This window comes from Stegastes partitus, unplaced genomic scaffold, assembly GCF_000690725.1.
Source record: "Stegastes partitus isolate 25-593 unplaced genomic scaffold, Stegastes_partitus-1.0.2 Scaffold1852, whole genome shotgun sequence".
NCBI classification, from domain to species: domain Eukaryota; kingdom Metazoa; phylum Chordata; class Actinopteri; family Pomacentridae; genus Stegastes; species Stegastes partitus.
Genome location: NW_007579583.1, coordinates 216338 through 237246, shown reverse-complemented (window position 1 = coordinate 237246; position 20909 = coordinate 216338). Strand labels below are relative to the sequence as shown.

Sequence of the window (20909 nt, the reverse complement as noted above, 5' to 3'; positions counted from 1 at the left end):
TGCACCTCCCTGGCTCATTAAAAACCAAACAGATCTCTTTCCTTCCCCCCCACCTCTCCTGGTGAACAAGGGAGGCAGCGAGCAAGAAGACATCTCCATTAATGTCTCATTAAATCTTCTGTCACACTGAAGGGTGTTTGGAGGTCTAACTTTCCTAATTAGCCAACTTTTTACTATAAATTGAAGCATTTGCATATGTTCGTGGACGTGTCAACACCTAGTAAAGCTCATATAACCTTGTGCACTCCTCCTGTAAAGTCTAAATGTATGTGTCAGTCTTGACAACTGTACAGTGCATTCCTCGGTCCTGCCTCAAGGCCTACAAAGAAAAAGCAATCTCACTTTGACAGAAACAGGTTTTCATATCATTCTCTCCTTAATTACGTTTTTGTGTACATTCAATCCTGCCACCACAACCTCCTCTAATTATGTCCTCTTGTTTTCCACATGTTTTGCCAAAAACATACAACTCTTTCCCCTTTTTATGTATTTCCACTCACGGCTAATGTCAGGAATCTATTTCTGAGCCTTTCTATGCTGACAACACGAATGCGAGAGACAATAATGACTTCCTAGTCGAATACTGTCCATCACTTTAAGTCTGCCAACAAGTGTCACAAAGTCATGCAATCCTCTCAGACTTTCCTGCCTGAGCTGTTGACGCTTTTGCAGACAGGGTGAGCCATCAGATACTACCTGCAACAACAGCCTTCGCCGCAACACAAAGACTTAGCGTTGAGCAAACACTGGGCTAAAAAGAAAAAGGCACAGCAGGACTGAGTGAAGTGACCATGAATAAGCATCAGTAGAGCAGCAGCTTTAAAGTGCTGCAAATTTCCCAGCAAGTCATGTGGATATTTAAGCAGGATGTGGAATTCGCTGGTCCCTTTTCTCGGCTTTGTGTCTATTTGAGAGCAAGAAACAGACATCTATGAACTTAACAGAGGATCAAGTTTCCAACTACTCCCCCGATGGACTAAAGATTACTTACGAAGGTTGTATTATGCATCCCAAACCTCACTTTACTCTGCCTTCATTTTTATGCAGCCCCTCTAACCGAATGCTACAGACCCATCCATCAATAACATGTCGGGTTGGGGCCAGAACCTGGGCCTTCGTCTCTCTGCGGACCAATAAAAGCCAAAGTGTTGACACAATGGCCCTTTTCTCCAGGCTAGACCCAGCTATCATCCACCATGTGTAGTTCCCTCTAACTTGCTGCCAAAGGCCTCCAGTTTTTATCATTACTAAATGATGGGAAGCAGAAAGAAAAACATCCTTTTATATGGAGGTCGATGGGAAAGTGAAGAAGAGAAATAATAATAATAAAAAAACCCTCTAGATCATACAGACTATCATCCACTAGAACAATCCACTGACCCATAAAACATAACTCTATATGGAGAAACTAATAAAAGTTATCACACGCTACTTTATAGGGAGAGAAGTGGACAGGAAATAGTCCGAAGTCTGAGAAGAAGCCATTCAAACGTCAACTACAGAACAAACCAGACTAGATATGGGTTTTCACACAGCTCAACACAGACAGGCCCGATCGAAACTACTGCACTTAATCGAGAAAACAAAAGAGTGTTCCTTTTGCAGAGTAACCACAACTTTATCCTCCCGGGACAGGTCGTGACCTCTGTACCAAATAATAAAAGGTGATGCTGTAGCCAGAAGCTAATAAATCCCTTGTTTTATTTGCACACCATAAGTAATGACAGATGTGTGCAGATGGGATAGTTTGGTATTTCGGTGAATGAAGCTGCAGCGAGCAGCCAATTATCTCTGCAGCTCCCTTATCTTGGTGTTTAATCCATACAAAGCCTCACATAACGACACAACATGTCATGTTCACACATTGTTCTTCTGTCCAAATCAGCCCAACAAGATATAACACAATAATTAGTGAAGGTGCCACTAAGCCATTAGTGTTACATGTGTACAGGGTCAGCAGAACTGAAGCGTATGACATCCCCTTGCAGTGAAATTAAGGAAAACAGAAATCTCTCATTTGAAATAACAAAAACTGTTTAGCAGAAAACAGTATTTTTAGGTTGGATCTATTGCTCGTAACAAGAAGCTTGTAAAGGAAAACAGTCTTTAAGAAAAGGCTTATTTTAATAGTTATCTGTGTACTTGTGATGCAATAGGATCTTGTTGAGCATGGTAAAGTTTTAGTGCTTATTCTTATACCTAAATAAATAACAGCATGATCCTTTGGGATAAAGTGGCCACGCTAAATTCCTTTTCAATCTCCTGTAGCAGAATCCATCTGTGTGTTTGTGACTGAGTTGATGGAAGTTCAGTATAATATGTGAGATCAGCCACAGTGCCTGCAGGACACAACATTAAGTGCAGGTCACATCAAACAGCGGCGTTTCGGAAAACCATCAGGTCAGGACAACAGACGATAGTACAGGTAGCTAAGGATTTACTGATGATGGAAACTCCTGTGGACAAGTCAGTGAAAATGCTGTGTGGAGACATTGATTTGAGCTCAAACACTATCTAAGCCTGTGGCTGGCAATGTAAACTCTATGGCTTGTGAGCTACAAATGAACAAGCTGTTTCTCCCGTCCCTATCAGAACTAGACCGGCTTTTAATAAATTGCAAAAAATCTACTGAGAGCACACTATTTTCCGACACAGTAAAACATCTGTATGTTGCCAAGAAGAATTCTGCTGCACCGCATGTTACACACAGGAGCTGCAGGCTCTGTATGACTTTCCTTCTGAGGTAAAAACCTGCCTACCAAGAAAATAAACAACAGTAAAATTTCAACAGCAGGAGTTTTAACATAACATGAGAAACTGCACAAAAAAAAAAAAAAAAGAAAAGTTAACAACTCCAGCTAAGATGCCAACTCCTGTGATCCTCAAACAAAAGATCCAAGGGGGCTACAAGTTCTTCACCACAGTGCTGTGAGCTCTCTTAAACCTGAGAGCCATGTAGTGGGGAGACTGAAACAATGGGGCTGAAGTAGTGGAAGGCATGCCAAGGGTTTATAGTCTGCTCTGAGTGCTTGGGGGCAGTGAAAAGAGGGCTCATGGTCCGCGCTGAGCTGCTGTCATACATCTCAGAGGGGAGACGGTCCCCTCTTTGCAGGAGAACATTAAGCAGCTAGCTAGTGTTGGGTGGATACAAACTGAAAAGAAGGGGCCTAAGCATGGAGCCACCACACTATTAAAGCAACATTCCTTCCTCTTAGATAATGGGCCCTTAAAAGTTTTAATAGGAGGATAAAAATGTCAGCGCATGGAAAGGAGAATGGGAAAGAACTGGACTGGGTTGGGCTGAGCCACAGCGCAGATGGTCAGACGGAGCAACAGGGCAGCGGGCCGGTCAAGGAAGTAACTCTTCCCCATCGACTCGGTTCATAGAGAGCAGGGAGAATCCATCCAAGTGCTACTGTTTGGGTTGTCTGATTTTCTGCAGCTCCCAAAGGTCTTGTTGAGGCCGCTCATTTCTCTCCGTTTTTCAGAGAGGAGCCACTAAAAGCATAAACAGCCCGAGAATGGAAAAGACAGCAGAGAGTCTGGACTGATGTATGTCATTGCCAGAGCGCTTATTGTGCAACTTAGTTTAGTATATAGTATCCAAAGAACGGAACAAAGCACATACTGTTCCCATATGATCATACATACGCAGAGTATCATATTCTAAGCCAATCTAAACTGGTGAAGACTTGAGTCAGATTAATGAAAGTCTCACATGTCCCCAGAATGTGTCTTTAAAATGTTCAGCTCAAAATACTGGAAAGATGGTTCATTTTATCTTGACTGTATAACGCCTGGTTTTAGATCTGTTATAAACAGGCTGTTTCAGTGTCAGTCTTGTTTTTCACTCACATGCATGGTGATTTTGTCCAATAATGTTAAAATCAGCACATTTTGCTGTGCAGAGCTGCAGTTAGCAAATGGCTCTGAAGTGACTGCCAGTTAAAATGCAGTCTTCATGGGCTATCACTATGTCATACTGGTTCTGTTGTCTGACAGCAGAAACAGAGAAATACATGAATGAGAACAGCTTTATTCTGGAATTTGACTATAATAAAATGCAGTGTATGTAAGTACAGAGGGCAGGAGAGAAGTTCACAGCAGCTGAGTTTAGGTTGCACTGAAGCACAAAAATTGACATTATATTACACTAACCCACACAGTCTTGTTTACTGGTTTCAAATCTTTGTTAAAGTTTCCATCATCTCTGAAACTCTTACAGTTTTCGCAGCACAAAAAGTCAATGGTAATGGTCGCACAATAGCTGCGCAACACACGAACACTAAGGATTTTCCTATTGCTGCGGTGACATTGCTATCAGAAATAAAAACAATCCACGGGATCGTTAGTTCCTCAGATTCTGGGAGTGCATGAAGACTCTTGTGTTTACTCTTGCAGTCAACAACAGAACATATATTGTGCTTTGCTCGTGGAAAAGACATTTTAGAGGTAGCAGAAGCAGCTATAGAAAGTAAATAAATCTGGTCGACTGTGAGGTAGCTGCTCATTCTGAACGGTTCACCTCAGAACAAGTGGGCAGTGAGGGGGCAAGGTTATGCACATTTTTAGCTTTATGACTTTTGGTTTCTCAGTTCCAACTTGGAAACTGAAAAAAATCTGACTGGCCTGTAAAGCCTGGAGGTCATCTTGCTGTACAGATGGCCAGAGAAATATCAGTAGTAAGCATTGTCATATTCATATTTCGTTGAACACCTCCAACTTTTTAAGACATACAAAACACAATTTGTAACATATGAGACCTTTAGGAGATCTAGTGGGCAGGCTTAAGTCTCCTGAGAATCTCTTGGGTTCCGCTGTATAGTGTGTAGAAGCAATGGTATATAAATTTGTGTATTGAGAAAGCTGTGTGAGTCTGTGCATGCAAGCAGACACACATTAAAGTATGCGTATGCGTTGACACACAGGTGTATTTGCATAATGTATGCATGTGACACATGCATTCGAGAGCGTCTCTGTCACAGACAGTTGTGCAGCACCTGCTGGGGACGTGCCACTCTCCCCTTCACTCTTCCTCCTATTCTATCAAGGTCACCTCACTGTGCCGTCCCAAAGGAGCCAGGCACCTTCCCAACAGTACAGACAACACAGCAGAGCACATCCAGGCTAACAACTCTCTTTAATATAGAGATACAAAAGAAATTAGATATAATATGGAATTACAGAGACACATTCTTTCCAAAAATCAAAGCAAGAGGCAGCTGAAGAAGGCATCTGTGTCTGCAGAGCTCAGTCTGGCTCTCTGGTTAAAGCCATGACAGCCAAGTGTTAGTGGAAAAACCCCACTGGCACTCTGGCAGTCCGCAGCAGCATGCTGGGATGGTCAGCTTAGAGATGGCCTTCAACAAACCCACAAGCAAAAGGGATGCCCGTCTCAAATGAGGTACGGAGAATTCAGTGGCAAGGCAGCCAACATTTGCTAAAGCCCGAGCCAGTGATGTATATTTGTTAAAGGGTGGGAATTGGGTGGTGGTGGGGGGAGTGGGAGCATGGGGCCTGTGAAAGTCTGGACAAAGAGGGAAGATGAGAGAAGATAATGTACGAAAGAGACAGAAAGAGAAAAAGAAGAGACCAGTGGAGGGCTGGAAAGAAAGACAAAAGGGACAAAAAAAGTGCCCGGTATGTCTTCGTCTCTTCAGCACGAAGCCTTTGCTCCATTTCCCCAGAATAGGAAAAGAGCCTGGTTATACGGTTGGGCTGCAGAGCAATGGAGCAGCGACTTCTGCACTTGTAAAAACAGTTCTGTGGCCAGTGTACAGACAGGCAGGCAGGCCTGCCTACTGAGAACCAACAGGGGGAACGTGTAAGAACCATGCTGGCTCCTGCACAATGAGATAACCACATAGCAGGACATGAACATACATAAAAACTTCTAAAACTTTCTTGCACAAATACAAACAGTCATACACAGCCTGAGCCTTTGTAGTCTAAAACACTAAGCGGTGCCTCACTGGAATGATGAAAACTGGCCTTTTCTAAGTGCATTACTTCATGAAACTAAAATGTGAACCAGTCGACTAAATGGATATTGCATTCTAAGAAACTAGGTTATTTTATCCATTTACAATGAGAAAAAAACAGCAATAAAACAGGATTCAATGACCCTGTGACTGATTCCAAACAGGAGGAAAACCATAGCTGGAGAGCAAAACTAACTGAGAATATGATGCGACCGTTTATTATGGATTTGATCACATTTATTGGAAAATTCCTTATTCTGTTGCACTTTTGGCCAGCACAGAAAACACATATCCTGAAGTCGACGTGCCACAGTCTGCGTCTAAATGTCATAACAGCACATGCATGAATGTGCCTCCAGCAGAATTAAATTGAAAATTATTGAGTTGTGTGCTTGGGCACGCAAGTGTGTGTGTGATTATGTCCATCATGTCCATTGTGTTCATATTTGACTTGGAGAAAGAGAGAGCGAGGGAGAGATTAGCTGCACACGGGGTAACAAGCCCTTTGGGAAGCTAATGAAAGTTGTAAACATAGGAAGAGGTTTGCACTGACAAAGTAAACATTTCCTGGAAAGAAAAGGTCTACTGTACGGAAAAAAGCCACACTTGCATCCACAAGCAGATGGCTGATAAGAGACAATGAGGCTAATTTTTGGAGGAAATGGTTCTATTATGTTTTCTAATATGGAAATGTTGCTTTGGTAAACACAATTTCACATAAGAAGAAAAGTACTGCTTTGCAGAGGGCCATATTCTTTTCAATATCCATCACTTTTCTGTTGATACAAGATATATTTTTACAAGTTACACTTCCTTCTTGACTGCACACTCTGCTTGTTCATCTGTTTCTGATTGTGCACTTTAAAGACTTAAGTGCAAAGGCCTATTACAGACTCCTGCAGCAGTGGAAGGTGACAGTGAAGCCTCGGGGCTTGTGTAATCAAATTTTTCTCTGCAATGAGATGTGGACACTTTGTAATGTAATCATCAGGCTGGCATGAACTTCTAGACTCCTTGCAGCAATTCTGCAGCTTCCTCCACAATGCCAGCCACACTTATTGATTGGCAGTGACCGGAAGTTTGATTAAGAGGATTCAACTTCTTGTTATAAGTTACATCTCCCCTTTAAACTTGTGCAAGTTCAACATGGTCCTTGCACTGCCTCACAGTAAATTCTGCACAGCGGATGATTCGACTTTCAAATCATGTAGTTGTGTTTTATGTATTCTGAAGTGAAAACAAATGGACTGAATACATAAGTCACTATATGTGACTTACATAACCGCACCATCAGTGCACACTTAATGTAATTGCCTGACCGGATATTCAAAAATGCACCGGACTGAAATTATGGATGTGTGGGTTGACTGAGCCTGAAATTCCTGAATTCCAATGTGCTGGATCCCGTCTCACGCACATACATCCCCGTCTTCCTCCTATATAAAAGAGATAATAAATCAAACGCAAAGGAGTAGAACCCTTCTTGACCTAAATGGCATTCCTATCAACCACTAAGAACCTTGGCTGCCCTTTGAAAGGCTTTATTCCTTGACTGGAAGAAATGTTTGGGGAGAATAAATGAACTGTTACATTTTGGCCAGCTCGACGATGGAGCCTTCATTTGGCCAAAGTTATTCCTGCTGTGGGGGGCAGGGGCAGGTCTAATAAGAGACAGGCCAGCAGCAGCCTTGTCATTAGCTGAGAGGCTGGCAGACCCCTGCTGTCTAATTGGCACAGACTCACTGCTAACAAGGGCTTGCTACCAGCAGGGGAAACAGACTGGTAGCGCCAGGCACCGCAGTGACCAGCTCGCCACTGTCCCCAGAAAGGAGCGGTAGAAGTTGTCCAGGGCACACCTGACCCATTAATGAAAGAAATGGAGAGCTGATGTCTTTTTAATGAGAACAATAAAGCTCATGAGCAAACTGCACCCCAGGCTTTGCTCTTTAAGAGGAGGGCTGGCAGAATGGATGGAGGGCTGCATTTAAACTGACTTGGCCAGGAGATTAAATCAGCTTTCATTTTCTCAATGATCTTTTTTTCTTTGCCACTTGTGCATCATTTTTCAGTGAGGGAGCAGAGTGATATTTGCGGCAGCTCTTTGCAGCGCTGTTGCCCAACAACTCGGCAAAGTCACTTCCTCGCCGCTTCCATTTTTCAGTCAGACACACACTGTTGTAATAAGAGCAGTAATAATAAGCAGATGAGTAGTTGTTCTGTCTGTGTCTTTTGCAAATAATGAAACAATGACAGGGTGACTATCGGATGACTGAAGGAAGTCTGTAGATTTATGGCGGCTTTAATCTCTTGATCCAAATGGGCCTCATCTGGAAGCAATAAAGACAAAATTAATATCAAAATGGAAGATTAACAGGAACTGTGGACATTTATCAAGAAAGAAGGACAAAATGAAAGAGAGACGGGGAGCTCGGTGAGATCGGACCGGTGCTCTGTCTGTTCATGACAGCACAGATATAGTAGTAGGGCTTTGAAACACATGATCCGGCTTTTCACTCCACTCAAAAAACACTGCGTTTATGAAATGTAAACACTGACAGTTCACTAGGCCAGACTGATCTCATAAACCAGACTTCCAAGATCCTCATTTCACCATCCAGGGAAATTAGGAACATCACAATCTAATGACTCCCAGCACGAGCACTTATCTCAGAAAAGACAAAAGAAGCGAGGAGGGCAGATATGAAGAGACGCTCGGATCCTGCTGTGCATGTTGTCTGAGCTTTCTGAATGAGAGCTGCAAAGCCAACAAGCCAACAGAGAAGATTCACAACACAGACCCAGCCCATATCTGGCAGAGCTGAAGAATCTGAAGACAGCTGGATAATTACTCATTGAATAAATGTGCTTTGTGGCAGTGATAACAACTGTTAATTTTATCGGATGTTTCTTTACAGAGCTATGAAGAAATCTATCAAATAAAGAACAGAGGCTGCGTGGGCTGTGAAACACACAATGGAGAAGAACAAGGCACGTCTCACTACTTGGCAGCCATCTTGACAACATACCCCCCCAAGGTGGTTATTTTGAGCAAACAAGACCAGGCCCTTATTTGGAACCATGACTGCAAAGTCAAGTGTCATCTTGACACAAAAACTGCATGCATAGAATCGCCAGTAAATCGGATTAAAACACATTTCAAAAGATTTAGTGAGTTTGTGACGAAATAAGGTTTAAAAGCTTTTTCCCCACAGGTTATACTTTGACTACATGTGTGCACAGATTGACTACACTGCTCTTGTGTCCCTGCAACAACACGGTTCGTGGGATGTTTCCTGGTTCAGCTGTTACAAAGCAAACAACAGAGGTTGAGGCAAGGCATGTGCCATGCAACTGCCATCTTTGGCGAAACAGGAGTCTTTTATAGATTCCTATTGAGAACTGTTTAAAAAGGTACCACATGGTCAATTATTGTGTCATTATTGTGTTTTGTGCATGTTATAAACTTGGAGGTATAAAATAAAAGCTGTTACCATATAAAAAGTTTACTTCTGCCATTCCATTATTGGTTGTCAGAGCAAAACAGCCTGTTTATAAAAGCCCTTAAACGAGGTTTTACACAGTCATGTTGAAGTGAACCACCTTTGCATTATTCTGAGTTGAAAAACTGAAAGGACACACTGTGGGGACATGTGAGATTTTGATTGATTTGCTGAATAGTGGCACAATATGAGACTATAAAGTGGCAAGTTGCTGCTTCTACTTTCCAAGTGGGAGTTCAGCTTACTTGCTTGTTTAATGTTACCAAGAGGCAAACAGGTTAAATCACCAACTGTTTGCTAATAGATACTAGTGTAGTGTGTGGGCTCCAACATTCTTGGATGTCCAAATGACTTTTACATGCTTATTATGACAGCACCTCACCGTGGATACTGATGTTCCTAACAACATTTGCTCTGGAAAACACCCAACAAGAGGCACTGACAAGATGCACAAAGATGTCACAATTTTAAATGTGGTTAGTTAGAGCCTCTTAAAATGCAAAACTAAGCTTATTAGCCACAATAATTAATATACAGACAAATTAAAGGAGAAACCAATATAATGTGCCTTAGCAAGGTGTCACCAGAACAGTTTCTGTGCACCTTGGAATTGATTCTTCAACTGAACAGATAAAATATTCCCTCATGTAGTGTTTTTATGTTGCTGGAGAGCACTGTCTAACATTTTGGTGCAAAATCTCCAATAGGTGTAAAATTTGATTGAGATCTGGTGACTGCGAAGGCCATAGCACATGATACACAGCAGTTTCATACTCATCAAAGGTCCCGATGCCCTGTGGATGGAGGCTTTGTCATCCTGAAAGAAACCACTCCCAATAGGATTGGAGTTTTTCATCATAGGATAAAAGTGATCACTTAGAACATGTTTGATCCCCTCAGTGTAGGGGGTCATAAATTCATGTTTTTCCTTTAATTTGTCATCCACACGGTTTTACCATTTCAATGTTACAGGCATTGTAATTGGCTTTAATATCTATGTGACGGGGTTTTCATCAGGAAAACTCAAGCCAAGAATATTATGTTTTTGCACTACTATCAAAAGCTTCTGGTGACAGCAAATAAAATTCTGCAGCCAGAAGAATTCACAGCTGTCCAAAAGGAAAGAAAAACTGTTAAAACCAGCATAAACATAAATCAACAGTTTTGTAAAATGGTATTAAATAGTATAAAAAATGCAGCAAACCCTTACATAAGACACTTCGTGAGAGTTTAACAAACAACAATGAATCTTTCACAAACTACAACCACAGTGTTTAACAGACTTGGTCACTGAAGAAAATTGCGACTAGACAGGATGCACATGTTCTGAAAGCTAACATTGCTTTAAATACAGCTATGACGTTATAAATGTTGCATGTCCGTGGCGCTCCTGTGATTCAGTGAGTCAGCCTCAGAGCAAGTTGGCTCTTCTTCTCCTGTCACGTCTCCATCCCACAGGAACGCTCTATAAACAAGAGGTGTGTCGGCCCCAGGCTACACCTTTAATTGTTTTCTCTGCTCACAGCCCCCCGTAGGCCACTCTCATACCACAGATACCTTAAAATGCTGCCAAGCACTAGATTGGTTCAATTTAAAAGGGTGGGTGGAAAACAAAAAGAGATTTATCCCTGTTCTTTTTCCCCCCCTTCAGACTGGAGACTTACCTTTTTTCACCTTTCATTTAGGCCTGTTGGGGCTGATCCCATTCTCAGTTTAAATCTCATCATATTATTAAAAAAATAGCCTGATCTGAACATTTGCATTTTACAAAGGGCTTAAAAGTGGCGTCATCTAAATATTCTTTAGAAAGAGCGTTCACCACATAATTTCCAACCTGAAGTCATATACCCCGCCACTGAACAACATGTTTCCTGCTGTTTTCCATAAGTCACCATCATTGACGTCTGTGTGCGTCTGTGTGTGAGTAACCTTTAGGTCTTTGGATGCAGGTGTGCTGGTTGTCACTCAGGAGGAATCCTTCTCTGCAGCGACACTCGTAGCTGCCCATCATGTTGACACAGATCTGCTGGCATCCACCGTTGCCTTCGGAGCACTCGTCCACATCTGCCAGGAGATGCGCACAAAGAGAAATTAATAAGAGCAGTTCAAGACAGAACAAACATCACACGGATTAATGCTTGTCTGACGGTTTTCTGGGATCAAATCATGACCCATTTATTGGACAAGCCAATCTGAATCAGACATGAAGGACAGGAGTGCAAAAAAAAAAAAAAAGATCCATTTCAAAGTAAAACTCAGTAAAAATAAAGTTATTAACATTTTACTCAATTACAGCAGAATATCTATATCTAGAAAATTAACAAACCAACACTGTATTTTTCACAAAATAAGAAAAAAACAGTCTATAGCCTCACTCCTTGTCATTTGGCACAAAAATTAATAGACTCTTTTGTTTTAAATTATGTAAAAAAGTTAACAATCATGCTCCAGGAGACTGTAACTGCGGCACAGAAGTTCTTTGAGCAAAATGCTAACATGCCCACAGTGACATTGGTAATGTACTGGCTAACTTTTATGTTTATATTTATGTAATATGTTTAGCATTTGGGCGGCTGTGGCTCAGGTGGTAGAGCGGTTGTCCTCTGACCATAAGGTTGGTGGTTCAATCCCTGCCCCCTCCACAGTCGAAGTGTCCCTGGGCAAGACACTGAACCCGACTTTTTCGTGTTCCCCAGCACGAAACCAACAACAATTGGTTTCAAATTCATGCTCGGGAACACAAAAAAGTCGGGCAAATCGTGGACCAGGACACAAAACAATAGATTAAATTTCGTGACTGTTTTACAAATTGCCGTGAGACTGGGTTGAATGACCAGCTGACCAAACTCGCCATGCTTTGTGTAAAACGTTTATCTGAAGCTGAACTGATATCAGTATATAAATAAAAGTTTGCTCCACCAACATCTTAAAGTTCCAATATTACCACATTGGTATAAAAGTGATAAATTCTTAACAGTTTCTTCAGAAATATAATGTGATGTAAAATCATTTCAAACAAGTCCCTCCGAGCAGACAGAACAGACGGAAGCTGTGGTTTGAGTGCAAATGTCAGACAAAGAGAAAGCACGAGGCACAAAAAAACTTGTTTGGATATACTAAATAACCAGAGAAGTTTGTCTTAAGCTGTCTGAGGAGGTCGTGTCTGTCTTAATGGTTATCTGACATGGCAGCACACCAGAGTTGCACTGAAAACCTCCAACTGTGCAGCACTAAGCCATAAAAATGCACATGCAGCATAATCCCCTGGCAAGTGGGAAACCTGATCCACCTGGGCCAGAGTACCTGCTGATGACGAGTGTCTGTCAGCCCCATGACAGGAGGAATGCAGGGAGAGGGAGGGAGGAGGGAAAGGAAAAAGTAGAGATGGAAAGAGGAGAGAGCCTTTTTTTTTCCGGGGGGGGGGGCTGGCACGCCACCTCAAGTGCATACAAAGGTAGAGCATTTGGTGAGGTGTCGCCTGAGGCCTTGTTCTGCCACAGAGCAACAAAGAAAAACTGACCACAAACGAGAGTCGCTGACTTCATTTCCACTGTTAATGACTTGCGTTCTTCCAGCTGTTCTCTCTGAATAGCACAAAAGTTTTTCCGACCCAACTCACTGTGTCACTCGGCGCGACAGAAACAAACTGTGGTGGAGTTTCTGTTAATCTTTTGATTTCTTCATTTATTTTCAGTATGAAAGACCTTGCATAGTGTGCTTCTTCTGCAGCTTTTACTTGTCTGGCATGAAACAGAGCTTGGCACACCAGTCTCTCCTGTGCATGACTTAGGTGCAGCCCTGGAGATGACACTCCATTTTCTTTCTACCCCTGGAGACCTGGGCTCCTCGTCCCTTCCTACCAACCACACTGGAACCTTATCCATCCCTCTGCTCGAAGCATTAATAATCTGCTGTATACACAAGGCTTTTCTTTTCTTTTTTTTTTTTTTTTTTTAATAAACTGTCATGCGAAACTAATTTACTGTCTATTTGTCCAGTCTGAGAAGCCTCTAGATTAAGTTTCCTTTCTAGGGAATTCTCAACCCGAGCAGAGTTAGAAATTAAACTTCACTCTGTGCTCTTCTTTCATCTTTTTCCATACTGAAATTCACAGACATGTGAATACACCAATGCATAAACACACACAAAGTGCACTCACAGAGTGGCACCTGACTAGACAGAAGCCTCTTGGGTTGATAAGTAGGTCAGTGGCAGGTAGCACTCATGACCCTCGTCAGCTTGCCAAGTCCGCTTTCCTATTCTCACATTCCATCAGCAAAACTGTCTCTTTCCACTAAAAACAAAGTGTCATGTCAGTTGAAGTTGATGGGAAAAGCATCACTCTGCAACCAGGTGAAGCACAGGCCTCTGAGAAAAAAAAAAAGCTGTCCAGCAAAGTTAACAATTTAAAGTCTGAGTAAAGGAAGGACAATTTGGGAAAAAGAGTTGGCCAGGCTTTCAATCAGCTGTGTGGATGGTTGGTGTTGACCTCATGCTCTCATCTCTCCATCATGAAAGTGGCAGCAACAGAGAAAACACCTTTGAGCTGAAGAAAGCTGCCAGCAACCTCCAGCTGCACCTTTGCAGATAAACTGTTACCAAAAACCTCCACAACTCAGAGGAAAACATCCCAACAAACACGTAAAAATCTCTCTCTTATTCTGTGCCCTTCCCTCTCCTCTCCTCTCTTTAACACACTCAAACCCCAAAAATTTAAACATGCAAAGGCCACACAAACAAGAGTTCTCAAAGCATGCAGAAAATGCCCATGAGATATGCAACAAACCTCAAAGTGCCCGAGGGAATTCTCTTTCCATACCATCAGCGCATCAATAAAGGTTTCATTTCCTGATTCCTTCATCCTTCCAAATGAGGCGTCGCCTGTCAGTAGATCTGTCCTGTTTAAATAGCTCCCATAATTGCCTGTGTTGTGTGCTGGGCAAGGCTGGCGTCCAAAGCAAATATTTCCAAGCGGAAAGGGGTTCTGGCATGGCCAGGAGAAGTGCTCATGTTATTTGGACTTAAAACATTTTTTAAAAATTCTCTAGAGAGGACGGAAAGAAAAAAAAGTCTTAATCAAGTTAAAAGGGCTGCCTCACTTCTGAAAAATGAGACATGTCTCTGCTCTATCCCTGCTTCACTTTAGGAGACGAAGGGAAAAGGAGGGTTCAAACGGAGAGAGATTAAGAGATTGGTTGTGTTTGCGGAGGCCATGTCCGCTGGTTTCTCAGATAGCCTTGACTGTATATATAACATTTGGCCTTGCGCAGAGCTTTAGAGCCATGTAAACACGGTGGTTGCCTTACAGAAACTCCTGAACCCTTATTTTGGAGAAATGCTTTCGTTTCTTTTAAAGGTTCAGCAACTTCAAGGGCCATTTATTGCTGGCCAAGACTTTTCTGTCGTTGTTTTGTAGCTAGGAGCGATAGTGAGACACTGAAGCTATTTGTCATCAAAGCTGTCCATGTGTCCATCTCTTGGTTTCTGTCTGGACCAGACAGAACTGTCTCTGTGGTCTAGACAGACCAGAGACAAGGAGGTGAGTGGACGGACACTGGCCTCTTTGGGCATTTCATTTACAGGAGTTGAAGAGGCACACATGCTTTAATAAGGCTGCAAAACGGAGCCATGTGCAGCGACAGGCAGCAAAATAGCTGCGGGGGGGGTGGGGGGACTGAGCTGTTCTGGTAGACGAACAGGCATCAGCGTGGCTCGACTGAGCATCAGTGGGAAGTAGTGGCACATACACAGCCAGCTCCAATTAAAACAAGATCCTTTCTTATTTTAAACTGGATTACAGGATTTCCTCTTTTTCTGAGTCCGCTCCTGCAGCTCAGCGGCACATTTCTGCTCCCACTTGACTGAACAGTGACCGCAATGTCAGTTTTGAACTGATTGCACAGATGCTGAAACTGGCTTTATGTTAACAAACATGCAGCCTCGCTCTGATCTCACCTGTCAGCTCAGTTTGTATGAATTGATGTGTTGCAGGAAGTCCTGATCTTTCATCTGTAGAACACACACTCTCTTAAATCATTAGAAGTGTGGTTGACTATTGCAAGCGGGAAGTCTTAGTCACTTACAGTATTTAGCTTTGAACAATTTATTAGTTCCAGCGCTTCCTGTCTGCCTGACCCACTGTTTCAATACAGCTCACCGATTCACATCTGCTCCGCAAGCACAAATAAAAATCTCTGTTTACTGTAGCATTTCATTTCTAAATCAGCAGCAAGGCTTGATTTTTATGCTGTTACATACACAAAACTAATACAGCTTTGATTGAACTCAGACTCTTGACTTTGGGACGGTCTCCCAGGTAACCATTTTTGGTAAATAAGCACAGACTTCGATTCTAGGTCCAATCTCTCACTAAGTTCTTTCCTAAATGAAAAACTATGAGCTAAGATCATGCTAAATGGTATTCCTCTGTTCCTCCAAAACGAGTCTGGAAGTATTTTAACAACAGAACCCCAGGATAAGTGTTTGGGTGGACAGTGCTACGCCGGGGAGACAAGACGCCCAACACTGACGTCTGACGGCTCCCAGTCTGCTACTTGCTTACATCCCTAAGCCCAATCTCAGGCTTGAGTTTCCCCCAAAAGCCCTGCCAGTGGGCTCTGCTGGAATTGTTCATTTCATGGTGGATGGGACTGAAGAATCCTGAGAGAAGAGCAGCAGAGAGAGAGCTGATAGTCTTCAGGAGCCAACTAATGCACCAATCCTAAATCTATCCTTTAACTCATCACTCCAGCTCCTCTCCTCTAAGCTATTGAGAGATTCTCTTGTCCAAACCCGATCTGTGCATGTCACAACAAAAGCAAAAGCGACCGCTCACTGGGGAGAAAGCCGGGTGTTTGCATCTGCAGCAGGAAAGCAAGGGGGGTTAGCGCTAAGCCCCAGTGGTGTCTGTGCCGCCCTGAACCCCTCAGGGTATAATGGGAGAGGTGTTAACCAGATCACCAGTGCCCCGGCTCAAATCCTTCACATTCAGAAGTTAAAAGTGGTAGCAAGAGGCACATCATCCAAGCTAGAATCAAATATATTCTGGGGGGTGCAGAGGTTATCTTCACTGCCTTGGTAGAGCAGCCAATACACTTAAAAGAAACGCAGTTGAAAGGCTGCAGGGCAAATCAGCGTGAAGGTCTTTGATGACTACTGTTTCCCATCAGAACCTGGTCAATAATACATCAGTCTGAAACCTCCTGTTTGATTAGTCAACCTTACAATATGATACCGGAGGATGACAAGAGCAGTGACTCAGAGCCTGTGTTAGTTGACAGAGGAAGTATCTCTATCAAAAGACTGATGGACATCCTCAATGTCACTGGCAAAAAAAAAGAAAAAAAAAAAGTCTCTATACAATTACAGCCACTAGCAAAACACTAAACAGTGTTAACCGACTTGACCTTTTCTGAGTTGCTACTTCAAAGCTGTTCTCCAAAAGCCCTTTCCAAAGCTATAATGACATTGCTTTTGTGTTATAGATCATGTTACGTCTTTGGGGAAGGTTAAAGTAAAAGGGCATTCATTTCCCTATAGATTGCAAAGGGAATTGAGCTCTGCTGAATCAATATAAACCAAATCAGTGTTGGTCAATAGGAATCAAAGGAACGTGGGCCTGCTAAGCTGTGTGTGTGGAGTATGTGGAGGCCCACATCAGTTCTCCGGCAACAGGGAGCCACATGTCCTAAATGGCAGAATGATGAATATAAGAAAACAATGCGATGACAAAAGCGTATCCCTCTGCAGCTTGGTGGTGCTCTGTCAAACATCTGTAATGTCTATTTCAAGCCTGCATTTGTTTCTTGCACAAAGTCACACTCGGGGTGCATGCGATTGTGGCATTTCTACTTATGATAACACAAGAAATATCTTTATTTGTCTTTGAGCTCCAGATAGAAGTGAAATGTTATCATTTGCGGTTGCAAGGAAAGGGAGTATTTGCGCAGATGCTTATGATATTAAGCTACTTGAGAGAGTTTAACGAACTCACAATGATAAGCGTGTATTTGGGTTTCTGTAGGACCTTAACCAAAACACACAGGTCATAAATGTGGGGACGCTGGTGCTACAGTGGGGAACTAATAGCCTTCCTGCATCTGGTTTTCATTGTAAAGAGGATGTGTGTTTTGGATTAAATTGACACTGATTCCTCTGTTTTTCCTCAGACTCCAAAAAATCCTTTACAGCCTCGCCATGAAGGAGGTGTGGTGATTAAATCCCATCCCGCCCTCACCTCCGCGAGATAACAGACGTGACAGTTATAAAAGATGTAATCAAGTTCTTATATGCTTCACTTCTTCTCTCGGTGAGCTTTGAGAAGATACAATAGCCCCGTGTGAGGTAAATTATACAGTGAGCGACATCTCACTCGGTGCAGACTGGGGCAGCGTGCTGTGATATTGCATTGCTTCCACCTTGCTGACTTTCTGACATCTTTGTGGGGTTTTAGGGCAGACAGGGGAGACCTCAGAAACTAGAGCGTCCCCAGCGAGGCACACCAGGCAGTGTTCTGCTTCACGCTCCGCTGCCTTCTGCCACCGCCCAATGTCATTATGCTGCCAAGACATTCAATTACAAGGAGCTGTGTGGCACGTGCGGCGGTGAGCAAACAAAGAGGACATTGACAGGGGTGCGTGTGCGCTGGTCTAACTCGCGTCCCTGAGGTGACAGTCGCACAATGAAGAGGAGCCTCGGAGGGATGAAATAAGGAAGTTATGTACACCGCGATGTGATGTAAGCATGAAAAATCAAACTAAATCACTGGAGCTTTGTGGAAGAACAACACGAGGTAAATTCAAAGAGAAGCACCTTAAAGATCTCAGACTCTAAACTCACTGTGAACTTCTGAGGATCAGGTGAACATCTCCTTCTCTGCTGCCTTGGGCACATCTGGTCTATAAGGGCTCTGAGGGTCTGACCTCGTCTGGAAACCAGCTGCTTAGGCTCTCCATTCCAGGGCCAAGGGGGACTAATCTTTTCTCAGGGGCCAAAAGGAGCTTAAACCTGGAAGAGGAAGCTGGGGCCTTAACATGAAACCGCTGCTATACCTCTTCCTTTCCTCCCTTGTGTTTGTGCTGAGGATTATTCCCTTAGCAGAGCAGAGCAGGGGTATTAGAATGAATTAAATTCTCAAGAAAAAGAGGTCTTTAGTGCTTTCAGGTCTCAAGGCAAGAGTTGAGATTTGTACTTGACAGCTGCATATATACTCTTCACTGCGTCTTCAATCCCTGTTTGCTGTACTGCTGTTGAAAAAAATGTTTACTTATTTAATAATGTATTGGATCAATATCTTCACAGGAGTATAAGAGAATTCCTGAGACAGAACTCAAGTTGTCCAAAGAGGTCTCTGCCATCTTGCATAAAAGTCACTTTGGAGAAAAAATAAAACATGTCAGGCGAAGAAAAAAAAACTTGAAAGCTCGCTCTGTGTTTGATCGTGTGTGTTTCACTATGACAAATTATATCAAAGCGATCGATGGATGCAACTCTGTTTGATGCAATAGCAGCAGCCACACAACCATATATTGCAATTACACACCTGCATGCAAGGCAGGAGCTGATCCACGGCACAGCAAATGATCCATGCACAGCTGAACGCCGTTGCTAAATGGCTTGGAAAATAGCCCTGCTTTACACTGTAGATACAGCAAGCGATGAAGAGGCAGACAGTGAGGGGAAGAGAAGAAGAGAAAGACAGAAACACAGCGAGGCTAAAAGAGACAGAGAGTCGCAGGAGCATCGTCAAGTCAGAACAGGTTTATTATCGATATAAAGATGTGAGTGTTTTCCATTCCAGGGTAGCTTAATCCCAGCATTACATGCAATTCATCAAGTAAATGTGGGATTGATAGGAGTGTTGCCTTGTGCCTGCATGTAAAGGCCCTTTCACAGTGAATCATTGTTAAGTACTGATAAGTTTTTCTGTCATCACTTCACCTGAATGTGAAATCCGCTGTAGCAAGTCACGTCTTACTTTTCCTCCACAACAAACTCACAGCAGCTACCAGGGTCTTTTAATATCAAGTGAAATGCAGGGGTCTGACTTGGGGGTTTCAAAACAAAACAAAAGGAATGTAGGGTGGGTGGATGGGGGAAGAAGAAGCACGACAGAAAGACGGGAGGAGGGGGGTGGGCAGATGATGTCTGTGTTTAGCAGCTTCCAGCAGCAGGAAGAGCACCATATTTTCCTTCATTTCATAACCTTTTAAGTGTAATGCGTCCTCTGTGAGCCTAATATGAATGGCACACTGGTGAAATATTAAACCATGGGAAAGCACGTCGACTGACGGCTCACTCGGAGCTCCAGGCTCAGGGTCAAGCTCTTCATAAATTTCCCTCTTTTCATCAGAGTTATTATATAAAAAAGGGCTCCGTTTTCCTTTTCTGAAAACACATATGGAGACTACCTGCTATGTGCACGAGGAAACGGCTAATATCTGATGCAGCAGTCCAATGAGAGCTCAGTTCAGCCTTTAAACATATATTACCATGCATGACGCGATATTAGACATGCAGAGAGAAGGATTTATGCGTGCACATGTCAGGCTGGGTTTAAAATGTGACACATGCAGTCTAATATATACTGTATGTGTTCACCTGACAAAAGCCCCTTATACAACAACGTTCACCTACATAATTGAGTGAGCTGGTGCGAAAATTTGGTTTAACTTGCACTGAAGCTGCAAGTACACTCAACCACACACATATCATACACTCACCTAGACAGTTGTGTCCATCATGTGCCAAGCGGAATCCATCGTAGCATGTGCACCTGTAATTTCCCGGGATGTTGATGCACTCGTGGACACAGCCGCCGTTGTAATCAGTCGCACACTCATCAACATCTGCAGTGAGAAGATAAACACGGATGTGAGAAAATGCACTTTAGTAACTTGAAGCGATCAAGAACCACTTAGGATTTAGCAAGCACGAACAGCCTTAAAGGAATAGTTCAACATTTTGGAAACAACGCTAATCTTTTTTTTTGCAGAGACTGAAAAATGACACCACTCCTGTATTTGTGCCTTAATATCATGAGTTCCAAACAGAATTAGGGTGTTTATTTTGCTCCTGTCACATTTTTCCTCATTGTGGGCTCATTTTTTACTGCAATATAAAGTCCTGCACCTTTGTGGAAACAGCACAAGCATGGCTAGAAGTAGAAAAAACTCTAAATTGTCTTTCGTGCAGTGAAACAAAGTTACAATGCCATAAATCATAAAAAAAAACAAAAAAAACGAACTAAAGTTGAATTTCTTTATGTTTATCGAGTGCTGCCACCTTTTCCCAATATTGGAAGACAATGCTGAGTCTACATAATACAGATATTTTACCACTTCCAATTCTGATTTGATCCGTAATTGTCTCCTCTCTGCTGTGTAAGCACGGCCTGCAGTTCAGCCGAGAAATCATTATAACTTTGTCA

The 20909-nt window shown here is 42.7% G+C and overlaps 1 protein-coding gene across 2 annotated transcripts in view; it reads right to left on the bottom strand.

Moving 5' to 3' along the window:
- scube3 (signal peptide, CUB domain, EGF-like 3) overlaps nucleotides 1-20909 on the bottom strand; it is an 80591-nt gene that overhangs the window by 33944 nt on the left and 25738 nt on the right. For both annotated transcript variants that reach the window (XM_008302667.1, XM_008302668.1), the window contains exons 3-4: nucleotides 20203-20328; nucleotides 11411-11545 (exon numbers count right to left, since the gene is read on the bottom strand). In XM_008302667.1, the coding sequence (XP_008300889.1) occupies nucleotides 11411-11545; nucleotides 20203-20328 (261 nt within the window). The remainder of the gene's footprint in view (nucleotides 1-11410; nucleotides 11546-20202; nucleotides 20329-20909) is intronic.